General features: G+C 38.9%; 2 protein-coding genes across 3 annotated transcripts; one reads left to right on the forward strand and one right to left on the reverse strand.

Annotated features, from left to right (window-relative positions):
* Nucleotides 1–1964: 1964 nt before the first annotated feature.
* LOC123500568 (neuronal acetylcholine receptor subunit alpha-7-like) lies at nucleotides 1965–8613 on the forward strand. Of its 2 annotated transcripts, none has more exons than XM_045249259.1 (9): nucleotides 1965–2273; nucleotides 2787–2956; nucleotides 3377–3421; nucleotides 3583–3692; nucleotides 3926–4145; nucleotides 4758–4929; nucleotides 5611–5766; nucleotides 6106–6302; nucleotides 7486–8613. In XM_045249259.1, exons 1-9 carry the CDS (start codon nucleotides 2198–2200, stop codon nucleotides 7744–7746), a joined length of 1407 nt encoding a protein of 468 aa, XP_045105194.1. In that variant the 5' UTR covers nucleotides 1965–2197; the 3' UTR covers nucleotides 7747–8613. The 2 variants fall into 2 exon arrangements, with proteins under 2 accessions (XP_045105194.1, XP_045105201.1); XM_045249266.1 differs by having other exon boundaries at nucleotides 6106–6239.
* A 1546-nt stretch (nucleotides 8614–10159) lies between these two features.
* On the reverse strand, nucleotides 10160–15622 carry LOC123500629 (nuclear cap-binding protein subunit 2-like). Its single transcript, XM_045249294.1, has 5 exons — nucleotides 15482–15622; nucleotides 14287–14376; nucleotides 13523–13716; nucleotides 13065–13191; nucleotides 10160–11626 (listed from the first exon to the last, which is right to left on the reverse strand). Exons 2-5 carry the CDS (start codon nucleotides 14341–14343, stop codon nucleotides 11537–11539), a joined length of 468 nt encoding a protein of 155 aa, XP_045105229.1. The 5' UTR covers nucleotides 14344–14376; nucleotides 15482–15622; the 3' UTR covers nucleotides 10160–11536.
* Nucleotides 15623–16083: the final 461 nt, after the last annotated feature.

The raw sequence follows: 16083 nt of genomic DNA on the forward strand, positions 1-16083 counted from the left end.
AGACAGCGATGGGCCGAGATGGCCCGACACCGGATAATCTTACCAATAAAATACTCACATTTAGTGATAAAGTACTTTATGCACAATACGTTTCTTGTGATTTTATTTGAGGGACGGCCTTAATGTGTCCTACACACTGGAGAGGGATGACATAAGAATATATAAGGTGCTATTGGTAAGATTTTTCCAACACTTAACCTAATCTAACCTAACGCCTTTTAAACCATCCATATCCACCCCCCTTCTTATTCTCACACACACACACACACACACACACAGACCAGACACGTGCTAGGCTGGGCAGGTGAGGAGCAGGTGAGAGGAAGAAAGGAAGAGGAAGGAAGGAAGGTAGGCAGGTGGAAATACCTCTCGCGCTCTCACACATACACCACTCCCTCTCACTCTCCCACACCACTCCCTCTCTCCCTCTCCTCCCCTCTATCCCTCAACACACCTCACTAAACATATAAATTCTCTGCTACTTTTAATACAGAACGAGAATAACAATAATAATAATAATGTTCCTTCTCTCCCACTTCCTTCTTTCATCACATTCTCTCCTATTCCTCACCTTTCATATCATCAGGTCAGGTGTAGTGTTGCCTCACGTGTCCAGGAAATCACACACACACGCACAAACACTTCAATACAGTAAAGCCCTCCCCGTGATATAAAAGTCAGAGCAGCGTAATTGTGATCCCTCCCCTCCGGCGGTTCTCCCTCCACTGACTGGCGCCTTTACTCCTCCCCTTCCAGTCGCATCCTCACCTTCGGACTGTCCTCTCTATCTTGTCGACATTTTAATTTTTCTCGTTTTCTTCTTATTTTGGTTTATATTTCGTTTTTTTATTACATTTATAAACATTTTATTTCTTTTTATTGTATTTTTTGTCTTTATTCTGCTATGTATATTAATTTTCAGCATCCACTGCATATGTTTATAGCTTCGTGATTCCTTTGATATGTCCCAGCCATCTTTTCTTTCGCCTCTCTTGCCTTGTCCTCACACTTAATTATGCGTCCGTTCTCCATTTTGTTGTCTCTTCTCGTCGGCAACCTCAATTTATCTGCAAAATATATAGATATCTCTTGTCTTAATTGTGACAACAGTTATCCATATCATATAAATTACGTCCGGTTGCCTACTATTCTAGCACACACACACACACACACACACACACACACACACACACACACACAGAGAGAGAGAGAGAGAGAGAGAGAGAGAGTGCAAATGACCTCCCTCGTTTCCGCTGAACTTTGGTATCCCCCCCTCTCAGTTACAAATAGGGGGGAGGGGGTACGAAAATTGATATAGCAACACACACACACACACACACACACACACACACACACACACACGTTAACGCCCAACTAATGAGAGAGAGAGAGAGAGAGAGAGAGAATATTTTAGTGGAATTTCAAGGTTTTCATGGTTTTAATTACGTTTTTCTATAAGCTTAGCAATATAAAGAGGCTGCAGTGAATAAGTTGGCAAGGTGTTCATGGATATTTGTGGGCTTCTAGTGATAGTTTGAACATCTAAGCGTATCTGATCAGTGAAGTATTAATTAGATAGATAAAGATGATAAATAATGACACTCTAAAAGGAATGTGACAGGTCATTTGCGTGGCATTTGAAAATACTACTTACGAAAAAGAGAAAAATACGTTTCGAAATAGATAAATCTCTCTCTCTCTCTCTCTCTCTCTCTCTGTTAATGTAAAATGCCATGTTCTTCTCTTCACTTTTAGAAACATCCTAGCAGATAACGAGGAGAGATAACAGATATCGTGAAAGTTGCCATGCGCCTCCATAGAAGTAAAAGCGGAAAGATATGACTATCAACTTTATGGTGGAGATGAATAAGAGGGGTTGCTTCTTTCTATATGATCTAAATTATTAGTCACGGTACAATATCTCTCCCCCTCTCCCTCTCTTTCTGTCCTCTCCTCCTCTATATCTCTCTCCCTCTCTCTCAGTGCAAGGAAAGATACGATCATATATACACTCATACACGTGTAATATACAACTAAAAATGCAGAAGTTTATTTGCATTAACTAAAATCAGTGAAAACAAGCGTAGAGAAGAAGTAGTTAGCGCGAAAAGAAGACGATTTAAATATTATTGTGTTTTCATTGTAGTGGTGTCTTTGTGGGTGCGTGTGTGCGTTTAAAGTGTGTGTGTACTCAACAATGCACTTTACTGTTAGAATGGTGGCGTTGGTGGGGGTGGTAATGGTGATGGCGGTGGTGGTGGCAATTCCTCAAGGTTGGTGCGATGATATTGGTAATGGTATAATAGTATAATGATTTTTCTATTTTTTTTAATATGTTATTAGTGGTTTTAATATGCGATTTCCTCCTCTCCCTCTTCTTCTTCCTTATCTTCTCTTGCTTTGACATTTTTCCTCATTCATTCTTTTATATCATGTCTTTTCGCCCTCTCTCTCTCTCTCTCTCTCTCTCTCTCTCTCTCTCTCTCTCTCTCTCTCATTATCGTCATTATCATCATTATCTCCTCTTCCTCTTCTTCCTCTATCTTCATATGCTTCATATTTTTCTTCTCATTCTCGCACTTATTAATTGTTCTTGCTCATTTCTCTTCGTCATATATTTCTCTCGTCTTCATTCATCTCTATTCTTCATCTCTGTAACTTCAACTACACACTCTCTCTCTCTCTCTCTCTCTCTCTCTCTCTCTCTCTCTCTCCTTTTACGCATTACCAATTTCTGATCTATAACCCTAATGTTTATCTCCCCTTCCTCCTCCTTCCTTTCCCAGACACGTCTATAAGGAGCATAGCAAAGGAGAACTTCCCTGAAATGGATAACTGGATAGACAGACTGTACGTGGATAAAATAAAGGGATATAACAAGAATGCACGCCCTGTTCTTGATCATACCCACAACACCACCGTCACTATGGCAATGTCGCTCAAGAACATCGATATGGTAAAGTACCTATTCCAAGATTTGGGTTGGCTTGGGTTGGGTTGGGTTAGGTTGGGTTGTGTTAGTTGTGTTGTATTGGGTTGGGTTGGATTGGGTTGTGCTTGGGGTTGTGTTGCATTGGGTTGGGTTGGATTGGGTTGGGTTGGGTTGGGAATAGGTAAGAGAAGGGAAGATGATGAACAGATGAAATAACGTCAATAAAATGAATAGGTAAATACATGAACTGTCAAGGATATGAAGTTAAGATGAAATGAATGAATTATTATTATTATTATTATTATTATTATTATCATTATTATTATTATTATCATTATTATTATTATTATTATTATTATCATTATCATCATCATTACTACTACTATTACTACTACTACCACTACCACTACTACTAGGTACTACTATTGTTTTTTTTTTTTGCAGGATGACGAGAAACAAGAATTTATATTAAACGCTTGGAGTATCATGGTAAGTCTCTCTCTCTCTCTCTCTCTCTCTCTCTCTCTCTCTCTCTCTCTCCGGAAACAAAACAAAAAAACATGTTATTGAGATACAGATTAAATATATAAATATAACCTCTCTCTCTCTCTCTCTCTCTCTCTCTCTCTCTCTCTCTCTCTCTCTCTCAGTACTGGAAGGATGAGTTACTGGAGTGGAATCCAATGGACTACATGAACTTGAAAAACATTCACTTTGATGACGAGGACGTGTGGCTGCCGGACATCAGACTCTATAACAGGTACACACACACACACACACACACACACACGTATGACTCTTCCTTTATTTCAAATCCCAATGAAAATTCTACAGAACATATATAAGACCTTTAGATAACCTTATGGAAAGAAACTAGCACTGTTTCCACCCCCCCACCAAAAAAAAAAATAAATAAATAATAAATAAAAATAGTGAAAACTCCCACAACACCCCAACACTAACGAACTTTTCCTTATGCAATCCTTTCTCCAGCGCCACAGGATATGATGCGCATCCTTTCGGCTCCGTGCCTGTGCTGGTGACCTACGATGGGAATGCCGTCTGGTTCCCGCCAACACACATCGTTGTGAGGTGTGACATGGACCTGAGCGAGTGGCCCAAGGATGAACACGAGTGCCTGGTCCGCCTCGGCTCTTGGGCACACCACGGGGACCAGATCGATATGCAGGTTCAAGGAGGCCAACATGCTGGGGTAACTGTGTGGCTTTTACTCACTTATTCAATTAATATCTAAATCTATTGTTCCTTTTACAAGAGTAGTGTTTTTTTCTTCTGTGGGGTTTCACTCCCGGGGTTCACGCCCGCGACTGAGTAGTGATGCAATGAGTCATCTCAATCGCGCCTCGCCTGAACGTGCCACGGTGCCGCTACGCTCGTGTTCAGAAACGCCTTGTTCTCTTGCCACAATTTTCCAAGGCCACAGAAATTAAAGAGTTTCCCCTTATGATAAATTATAAATCTTGCCAATCCATCACCTGAACCATACACATATCCCTGAAAACAGAGTATCTGCAACTAGAGCCTTTGGAAAGTAGTGATGGTGAGGGAGCAAAGCGTTTTAGGATACGGGCCTTGCGATGATTAGTTGCTTGGAGGCTTTCCACACGGGCGAATTAGTACCGCTCGATCATGCAACCGTTATATCTATTTACCAATCGCTTCATACTGAAAATAAAAAGTTTGTCCAATAGAACACGCGTCATGACTTATGTTGACTGTAGCGCTGTATGTGTCACTAGAATGTGAGCCATCCTCCTCTTCCTCCTCTAGTTACTAATAACACGTGACCAAATGACTCCTGCAGGTGATGACGGACACTTTGGAGGAGAACAACCGGTGGAAGCTGCTGCACGTCTCGGCCAACAGAACCTACACTAAGCTGGACGGACACAATCCTTACGTAGAGGTGGACTTTGTATTTCGTGTGCAGCGGCAGGCCAGGACGCAAGCCACCTATGTCACGCAGACCACTCTGGGTGAGGGACACTGACCGACTATACATGTCCTCATTGAAAAAAAAAAAAAAAAAAAATTGAATGGAATAGTAACAATAAAAAATGAACAAATTAAATAAATAGATAAATAAATTAAGAAAATTATAGTAAATAAGTAAATGATAAAATGATAATAATGATAATAATAATAATAATAATAATAATAATAATAACAAATAAAAGGAAGGAAATCAATCTAAGCTAAACTGACCTAAATTGACCTTCCTTACATGCCATTAAAACTTCTAACCTAACCTAACGACCTGACCTGACCTGATGCAATTTAATCATCTACACCTAACACTATAAACACAAATATAGCCTAAACTGACATCACTTCTTAATCCCCAGCTTTCCATAATTAATATATATATATATATATATATATATATATATATATATATATATATATATATATATATATATATATATATATATATATATATATATATATATATTTAAACACTATCACTAAGAAAACATGAACTAATATTAGCCTGAGTCATGAAGAAGAAAAAAAAGATCACTTCTATGTTGTCAAAATAGTTCACCAGTTTTCACATTTTTTCATCCATTTTGATACATGTTAGGTTTTTGTAATAGTATGTGACCCAAAAATTAAACCTAACCTAACCTGACCTAACTTGTCTTTATCTGGTGCAGCGGTGGTGGTGGTGGTGCTGGTGAGTTACGTGCTCCCCCTGCAGCGCCTCCTGACCCGCCTGCTGATGCACCTCTTCTCGCTGGCCCTGCTCATCATCTGCTTCTTTGCCTTGTTTGCCATCCTACCTGCTACTGGGGGCCCTGTTCCTTTAGTGGGTGAGTTTCTACTTATTTTATTTTTTTTGTGTGTGTCATTTATAATCTATTGGTCACTTAAACAGACGTTCTCCTACAGAACTAATACTTTCATGACTATCCTTAACCCCTTCAATACTGAGATGCATTTTTACCTTGATTTTTGGGTGTGATTAGACAATTTTATTTGCATTAGGGTCTATAGAGGTCAAAAGATTAATGGCCACAGTCTTCACTATTCTAATCCTCCACATAAGTTTTTAAAGCTGTAGAAAATCACCAGATACTAAGCAGAATGAATATGGAAATGCGTCCTGGTACTGAAGGGCTTAAAACTACTACTATTTCTCATCCATGCAGTGCGTTACTACTCCGGCTCCATCATTCTGACTACCCTGTCCTTGCTGGCGACTATCTTCCTCACCACCCGTCCTTGCTGCTGCTGCTGGGGTTCCTGCTGCTCTTCCTCCTCCTCCAAGCTTGCCCGGACTCTGGTGAGCTATGTGCCCTCCTCCAGGCTAAGAAATATGGTGCCCCAGGCTAGCTCCTCCCCTGGGGTTAGTGAATGTTGGGTTTGTTCATTTCTGTGTTTGTGTGTGTGTGTGTGTGTAGTCTACCTAGTTTTATACAGGAAAGAAGCTAATGTCATATAGCTCTGTCTTTCTATCCCTTGTTATCATCTGACTTTCAATTCACTTCTTGACTAACACTGGGCTGCTTCTTTCTATATTCAACTTCATACTTTTATTACTCTGTGGGGGAAGATGTTTTTTCTTAATTCTTCTGTTATTGTCATCTTTCCTGATCTTCCTTCCATGGCCCCTTGTCTCTCGAGTCACAAATTAAATCATTCCTGTCCCATTTTTCCCTGCCTTTCATCTCCCTGTATACTGCAATCAGCTCACTTCTTTCTCTCCTTTACTCCACCATGAGGTTGAGTTCTGAGAGCCTTTCCTTGTACTATTACTAGATCAGGTGCTAACTTTGTCACTGCTCTCTATAACTGCTTGTGTGCATGTCTGTGGTCCTATTGTTGCTGTATCTACCTTACTAACAATGTCTCTCCTTTAAGCAATAAACATCACTCTCAGATAAAAACTTTGAGCTTGAAAATTTTACACTACTAAGAGAAAAAAACACTTGAGAATTCAGGTAGCCATCTCCAGGGGCTTTGAAAACAGTGGTGGTGAGAACAAACTGTTTTAGAATACTAGTACAGCCTGTGACTTGAAATCACTGAAGAGGGAGGTTGTAAGACATTTATCCCATTCTTTTGGCTAACTCTCTTGAACCTGCTCCAGGACTGGCATCTAAGTGGGTGTTTTTGTTTAGTCATTTTTGTTGCTTGTGGCCAGATTTTTCCTCTTACATTAATCCCCTCAGTACCAGGACATGTTTCCATATTCATTCTGCTTACGATTTGGTGATTTTATACAGCTTCAGAAACTCATGTGGGGATTAAAATAGTGAAGACTTTGGCCAGTGATCTTCTGACCTCCATAGACCCTTTCTAATGTAAATAAAATCATCTAATCATACCCAAAACACATGATGAAAATATCCAGCTCATATAGGGATTAAAATAGTGAAGACACTGGCCAATAATCTTCTGACCTCCATAGACCCTTCCTAATGTAAATAAAATCATCTAATCATACCCAAAACACATAGTAAAAATGCATCCCAGTACTGAAGAGGTTAAAAAGAAAGGAAAAAAGCCTAACAAGCCAATCTTTCTAGCGAACACCATACAACCACCTGGATGAGACACTGGAGGAGGAAGTGGAAGAGCAGAGACGACCACGTGCGGCACAACTCAACGAGGCAGAAGGCTCCACATCTCGCTACATCCGCCTGCAGGACGACGCAGAACAGGGTGGAACCAAGGTGGACCAGATAACCTCCCACCAGTTCATACTGATCATTAACTACTTGCTAATGGCTCTGTTCACTATAGCATTTGTGGTGGACTATGTGGTGCTGCGGAATGTGATGCTGTGAGGTGGTTTAGTGGTGTACTGAGTGTGTTAACCTCTTCAGTACCATGACATGTTTCCATATTCATTCTGCTTACTATTTGGTGATTTTAAACAGCTTCAGAAACTTATGTGAAGATTAAAATAGTGTAGACTCTAGCTATTAATCATCTCACCTCCAAAGACCTTTCCTAATGTACATAAAATTTTCTAATTATAACCAAAAAGCATGGTAAAAATGCATCCCAGTACTGAAGGGGTTAAGTTAGGTTAGTTTGGTTGAGTTAGGCTAGGTTAGGTTAGGTGAGGTTAGCTTGGTTGGGTTTGATTTGTCTTGTTAGGGTAGGATAGGTTAGGTTAGGGTAGGGTAAGTTATGTTAGGGTAGGGTATAGTAGGTTAGGGTAGGGTATGGTAGGTTATGGTTGGGTAGGGTAGGATAGATTTGCATGTTATTCACCTACTGATCTAAATATAGGAACAAGACTACACACATGCCACACACCAGGACAGCAAGGCCACAACCCCCACATCAGTACCTGCTTGCACATTAAGAGGAACACCCATTTGCCTTGCCCAGGACTTCAACTCAGCCCTTCTTGGTAATAGGTCAATGTATGTGAGATATGTATAGATAGATTGCAAGAGGGTCTAGTTAGGTTAGGTTAAGTGAGGGATCAGTGCATGCATTTTTGTAACTGTGTGTGTGTGTATGTATTTACCCAGTTGTAGATTTACAGGGCCTGGGCTTTATGCTCGTGTGGCCCCGTCTCCATATCTACACTTATCCAATTTTTCTTTAAAACTATGTACACTCTTTGCTGACACCACTTCCTCACTCAAACTGTTCCAAGTCTCAACACATCTTTGTGGGAAACTATATTTTTTAACATCTCTCAGACATCTCCCCTTTCTTGGCATTTTACTATGCGATCTTGTGCTTTGAATGTCATATTCTTCTCTCAGGATCAGTTACTCATTATCTACTTGGTCCATTCCATTGATCAATTTATAAACTTATATCAGATCCCCTTTCTCTCTTCTCTGTTCCAGGTTTGGTAGATCCATAGCCTTTAGTCTCTCCTCATATGTCATCCCTTTAAATTCTGGAACCATTCTTGTAACCATTTTTTGTAGTCTCTCCAATTTCCTTATGTGTTTCTTTTTATGGGGGTGTCCACACAACTCCTTCATATTCCAATCAAGGCCTTATTTTAGTACTTATCAATTTCTTTATGTGTGTATGTGTGTGTGTGAGTGAAGATAAAAGAGCAAAAAAACTATTAATATTCTTCTTTTAGGTTAGGGTAAGTGAGGGTTAAGTGCATGTGTATTTACCTAGTAGTTTTACAGGGCCTGGGCTTTATGCTCGTGTGGCCCCGTCTCCATATGTGTGCGCGTTTGTGTGTGTGTAGATAAAACAACAGAAAAGGTACTAATATTCCTCTTATTCTTGTTTTCCATCCTAACTTTGCTAATTACTCTTATTATTTGCCAATATTCCTCCTTACTACTATTATAAACCACTACTGTTACTATATTATTTATTGTTATTCCTCCTCTTATTCTTGTCTGATATCCAAAACTACTTATTACATTTGCTTGAGATGCCATTCATCTCTCATTGCTCCTGCCAGCTAGACTCAAACCTCAAGTAAAACTGTATCTTAGAGTGTGTATAGGGATCCAGTCATGTCGTTCAGTGTGGGCTTGATAGGGACTTGAGGAGTGAGTAGTTAGTTCATGTGTTTGATGAAGCTTGGTGTGAACTATGCTGATTATTGTCAACTTGTGCCATGGGGTGTTTGCAATGATGGTGTAAACTTAATATCAATGAATAAATACTATATGAGCATACATGTGTTTCAAGAGTCCCTTTCAAGAATGTAATCTAACATATTGTAATCTAAGTTAACCTGATCTAATAATAATGTAAGAAATCTTAACTTTACTAAACTTGATCTGACGTAACAACCTGATTTAACCTTATCTAACCTAACGTAATCTAAGCTAACCTGACCTAATACAATGTAACCAAGCCTAACTTAACCTAATCTGATGAAACCTAACCTAATTTAACCTCACAAACCTAACCTAAGCTAACCTAACCCTGACATAAGGCAATATAATCCAACTGATCCTAACCTAACCTAACATTATCTAACTCCATCAAACTTAACCTAACATAACCTTTATTTTAACCCTGACATAAGGTAATATAATCCAACTGATCCTAACCTACCCTAACATTATCTAACTCCATCAAACCTAACCTAACCTAACCTCCTCTAATCCTGACATAAGCTAATATAATCTAGGTGATTCTAACGTAACCAAAGCCAACCTTAACTAAATCTGAAACAAGTCTTCATAACATTTCCTACTCCTACAAGCATTGAGACAAGTAATACTAACAGTGCCATCATAATAAACCACACAGTCAGCAGAACCATGAAAGCTTTATTGATTTCTGAGATCAGATTAAAAAAGAAGAGTTTGGTTCACAGGGCACTTCAAAAATTATAATTAACATCATTTTCTCTTGACAACTTAACATAAACTTTCACATTTCAAGTACCCTAGTCTTCTATAATTGTTACACTGTAGGTCTAGACATTTTAACACCTTCAGTGAGTAAATTCAGAAACAGCAGTAACAGAAATGCTTCCAAATTCAATATTCTTTCAGAGGACCTAACATAAACATCAGCATTGTTTTTCTAATTTTTAAGTTTTCTATGGGTAGTTAATAGTTGTGATTTAAAACTACACTCTAACAACTGCACCAGCAAAATCCATTATTCCTAAGTCCATTTTCTTTTCACAGACTCAGCATAAACTCAAAAGTTCTTTTATCTTTAGTTTGCCATGGGTATTTGTGGTTCAAGTCTACATCATCTCTTGTCTGACACAATGCAATAGATGTGATTAATGCCTCAAAAATTGTTTATCACTTCCCTGTAAACAGTTATTTTCTCTCTCCATCTTGCTCACTATTCCTCCTGCAAAATTTCAAAAGCTGGAGAATTCATATCTCTCTCAAGCTTTCCTTCAATTCTAATTATTATTTTTTTTTTTAATGAATACAAAATCAGAGAAAAGAAAATTACTTCAACTTTTTTCTTTTTGATGACTCTAAATAAAATAATAATAATGATGATAAAAAACAGATTAACTTTTCATCTTTCAATACATAAATATCCTCTCTTTCAATCAACAAACTACATTTATTCAATTTTTTCTTTATGACAACTCTAAATAAAAACAAAGAATAAAAATTAGAAAAAACAATCCTTTTTCAATCATCAATCAATCTTTCTTATTCATTCAACTTTTTTTCTTTATGACAACTCTAAGTGAAAAAAATAATAATGATAAAAAACAGGGTAACTTTTCATCTTTCAATACAAAACAATCCTCTCTTTCAGTCACCAAACTATCTGTCTTACTTATTCATCTTTCTCTGACAACTGCAAATAAAAAACGACAACTCTACATAAATAATAAAAATAGAAAAAAAAAAAAAAACAGGTAAACTTTTAATTTCAATACAAAATAAAATAAAAAAATCAAAATAAATAAATAAATAAATCACCCTCTTTTTCAATCACCAAACAATCTTATCTTCTAATCCAATGCAATCTGAACCTCTTCCAATCCCCAATCTCAAGAAAACAAAGCTAGTCAAGAAGTAAATAAAGCAGTAAGAAAAATCTTAGAAATCTTCATGCCCTCTGTCACACTCTACCACACCCCTTACATCCCATCTCCACACCACCACACCCTTTACGTCCCACCTCCGCCACGCCCCACCAGTCCTAAGTCAGCTTGGGGAGCATCTTCTGTTGGACGATCTTCCCGTATCCGCCCCGGCCACTGTCATAATCTGTCCTGTATTCGTCCCTCACCTGTGGATGGAATGCGGGTACAGTTAGGTTAGGTGGGGGAAGGTAGGAAGGTGAGGTGAGATTCAATTAGATAAGGTAAGGTTAAGTAGAGAAAGGTGAGGTGAAATTTAATTAAGTTTGGCAGAAGCTGAGATGAGATTCAGTTAGGTTAGGTTAGATTAGGTTAAAGGAAGGTGAGATGAGATTCAGTTAGGTTAGGTTAGATTAGGTTAAAGGAAGGTGAGATGAGATTCAGTTAGGTTAAATTAGGTTAGGTAGAAAGAGAAGATGAGGTAAGATTCAATGAGGTTAGGTTAGGTTACATTGGTAGAAGATGAGATAAGATTTAATTAGGTTAGGTTAGGTTAGAAGGAGAAGATGTGGTAAGATTCAATTAGGTTAGGTTAGGTAGAGAAAAGTGAGGTTACATTAAAATAGGTTAGGGTAGATTGGTTTAGGTTAGGTTGGGTAGAGGGAGGTGAGGTGACATTCAAACAGGTTAGGTTGGCTTACATTAGGTTAGGCAGAGGAGGGTGAGGTGACATTCATTTAGGCTAGGTTGGCTTAAGCTAGGTTAGGTGGAGGAAGGTGAGGTGACATCCATTTAGGTTAGGTTAGGTTAGGTTGGCTTACATTAGGTTAGGTGGAGGGAGGTGAGGTGACATTCATTCAGGTCAGGATTTCAACATTTCTCTCGATCAATTTCCAAAGTAACAAAACGACATCTATTATGCTTTCAATATTTGTATCTTTTGTTTCCTTTTGAGTTCTGTTCAATTACACTTTCATTATTTCTATCTCCAAACTTAGTTCAGGTTAGGATTAGCATTTTAGATGTGCATCAGTCATTTTATTTATCTATTTATTTTTAAGGCCAGTTTGGGTTTTGTTTAAATTACATTAGCTTAGTTATTCTATTTTTCTTTTTTTAATGCTATGTTTGGTTTAGGTTTATTTGGGTTAGCTTATATTAGTTTTTTTTTTTTTTTTTTTTGTGTGTGTGTGTTTGGTTTAGGTTAGGTTAGTGGTAGTTACAATTTCAAGTTAGTTTTGTGTCTTCACCCTCTCTCTGCCTCTTTTTTTAGTCAGTTTCTCCATCCTCTAACTTCCTAACTTCAACTACAGCCTCTTGAAATTAACAGGCAATGAATAAAAGGTTAGGTTAGTAATAGTTGAAATTTTAAGTTAGTTTTCTGTCTTCAATCCTTCTCTCTCTCTCTCTCTCTCTCTTTTTCATAGTCAATTCCTCTAAGTCTAACAATCTAACTTCAGCCACAGCCAATCTAGGGTGACAGACAACACAAAGCTAACACAACACCAGTAGAACAGAGAACCAGTGACCAATGACATACTAATACCATGAATAAAACATTAAAATATCCACAAAAAAGACAAGAAATTTATATATGCTAACTAATTTTCCCATTCCCTCCACTCTCTCTCTCTCTCTCTCTCTCACCTGGCCTCCACTCTTGCCCCTTCCATACTGCCGTCCCTCCACAAATCCAGCGTCCCAATCGGTCCTCACAATCCGGTCATCCAGTCGAGTTCCGTTGATGTAACGCATACACATCTCTGAGTCTTCTCTGTGTTTGTGGGAGAGAGAGGAAGAGGGTTAGCATTAGGGAAAGGGGGGAGGTGAAGTAGTAGTAGTAGTAGTAGTAGTAGTAGTAGTAGTAGTAGTAGTAGTAGTAGTAGTAGTAGTAGTAGTAGTGGTGGTGGTGGTGGGAAAATAACAATGAAAAACCCATAAAATAAATGACTTCTCTTCATTCCACTTCCAAAAAGAGTGAAAAAGCAAAAATATTCTCGCAAACCAACCTTCACTGTCAAACTCTTAACTCTCAATGATGACCAACAAACTAACAAACTAACATTAATTTCCTGCACACCCCAATGGAAGCCTGACTGACTGACCTGGTGAAGTACTCGACAAAGCAAAACCCACAAGGCGTCTTTTTAAACTTGTCCAGCCCCATGACGATCTTCTTGACATCACCAGCACGGCCAAACAACTCATACAGCTGCTCCTCCGTGGTGTAGAAGGAGAGGTTGCCCACATACAGGGTGCTGGTGCTATGTAACATGCGCTCCTGGTCCACCCGTGACCCCTGCAACACCACAACACCACAGGGAGAAAAGGAAGAAAGGGAACATTACCATTAATCAGCCATTAATTCACACCTGTTGCTTTTTAGTCTTTTTTTATTATTATTTTAATATTTTGTTGCTGCTTTGACTTGTGTTTGTTTGTCTGTATCTCTAGTTCTAGGGTGTGGCAAGGTGGTCCACTACAGACTGACCTAACCTAACCTAACCTAATCTAATCTTGTCACACTTAACCCAATGTAATCTAACTAAATCCATTAATCTAACTTGACCAGACAACATATTCAACCCAATACAAACCTATCCACATGACACACTGTACCAAACACAACCTAAACTCTGGAACTCCCTATCTGCTTCTGTGTTTCCATCTTCCTTTGACCCGAACTCATTGAAGAGGAGGTTTCAAGACATTCTATTCTTTTGGCTAACTCTCTTGAACCTGCTAAGGAACTGGCATCTAAATGGGCCTTTCTGCTTAACATTTTTGTTGCCCTTGGCCAGTTTTCTCCTCTTACAAAAATAAAGAGGAAAAATGGCTAACAAGACCCTAACCTAACCTAATCCCACACCTTGAAGTGCTGGTCACGGTAGGAGCTGAGATCAATGCTGGGCGTCATCATACTCATCTTGGTGACTGTGTGTTGCACCTTCTGGAACACCTGTAGGGGATTTGAAAAGGATCACAGTAAACTAAACTCATACAAGTACTTAATTATCAGATTCTATTAGTTTTGCCCTCAAGAAGAGAAGAGAGGAAAGGAAAAGGGAAAGACAGTTGCATTTGTCTCCATAGCATCCAGTGCTTGGTATAAGAAAGCGTTTGTAATAAATTTCCTTGGATCAAAAGAAAAGAAGAGAAAGATGGTTAGGTTTGTCTGCATATCATCCAGTGTTTGGTATAAGGAAGTGTTTGTAGCGACGGTTTCCTTGGCTTGAGAGAAAGGAAGAGAAAGACAGTTGTGTTTGTCTGCATATCACACAATGTTTCGTATGAGGCAGTGTTTGGAGAGATGGTGTCCTTTGCTCAAGAGAAAAGAAGATGAGAAAGACTGTTGTGTTTGTCTGCATATCAGCAAGTGTTTGATATAAGGCAGTGTTCACAGTGATGGTGTCCTTGTCTCTGCTGCCACTCAGGATAACCACTACAGACATAAACCTAACAACACACACCCCTCTAAGTGAAGCAATTGTTACCTAAAAGCATTTGAAAACATTATAGTGGGTTGTACAAACTTGCCTCCCTCTGGACTAAATGACAACAACTGGGAGGGATTCAAAGGGTTAAGGTGGACAGAACAAATAAATCACACAATGAACAATAAAATAACAGGTGAAAAAACAAAAACAAAAAACAAGAACACTATGAACAACAAAACATAAAACAATAAAAGACAGACCATTAAATCAGATGAATGCAAAAGTTATAGCATAAATACACACCACAAGCATCGTTTTGAGAGAGAGAGAGAGAGAGAGAGAGAGAGAGAGAGAGAGAGAGAGAGAGAGAGAGAGAGAGAGAGAGAGAGAGAGATGGTGGAGGAAACTGAATACGAGGCAAAAAACTAGATGGGGGAATGTAGGAAATAAAATAACAGCATGTAGGGAAGAAGAAGAAGAAAAAAAGGAGAGAGAGAGAGAGAGAGAGAGAGAGAGCCGACAAGACAATTTCACAAACGTCAGTAAACTTTTGCCATATCCCCCGTTATCTGACTTATTATCTGAATTTTAAGGAATCATTTGAAGGATGAGGGTGATATGCCTTGCCTGCAGTGCCCTGAGTGTGGTTCGGTGAGTTCCTTCAGGAGAAATAAATAAAAAAATAAAAAAAGCCTTGGGTTACACCGCGTCTCCCTTGGCGTTCTCTTGTTTACTTTCTGTTCAGCCTCGTGGAAGCTTCGGGAATCTTTCTATTTCGGCTTTTTCTTTTATCCGTTTGATATTATTTGGAGGAGCTAGTGCTGGGAATGTGTCTATATAATTCTCTATGTTTTATTTGATTCTCTTTAGCAAATTCATGTAATTCAGTCTCTCAAGTCATCTGCGTAATTCACGATTTATTTATCTATATTTTTTCCGTTATCACACATATCACACACACACTACATGTTGACACTATACAACTAAATATCAACAACAACAACAACAACAACAACAACACTCACACACACACACACAGTATAGCTCAGTGGTTAGAGCACTGGCTTCACAAGCCAGAGGACCGGGGCTCGATTCCCCGGCCGGGTGGAGATATTTGGGTGTGTCTCCTTTGACGTGTAGGTGGTGTTCACCTAGCAGTGAGTAGGTACGGGATGTAAATCGAGGAGTTGTGACCTTGTTGTCCCGGTGTGTGGTGTGTGCCTGGTCTC

Source organism: Portunus trituberculatus, chromosome 8, assembly GCF_017591435.1.
Source record: "Portunus trituberculatus isolate SZX2019 chromosome 8, ASM1759143v1, whole genome shotgun sequence".
In the NCBI taxonomy this organism is placed as follows: domain Eukaryota; kingdom Metazoa; phylum Arthropoda; class Malacostraca; order Decapoda; family Portunidae; genus Portunus; species Portunus trituberculatus.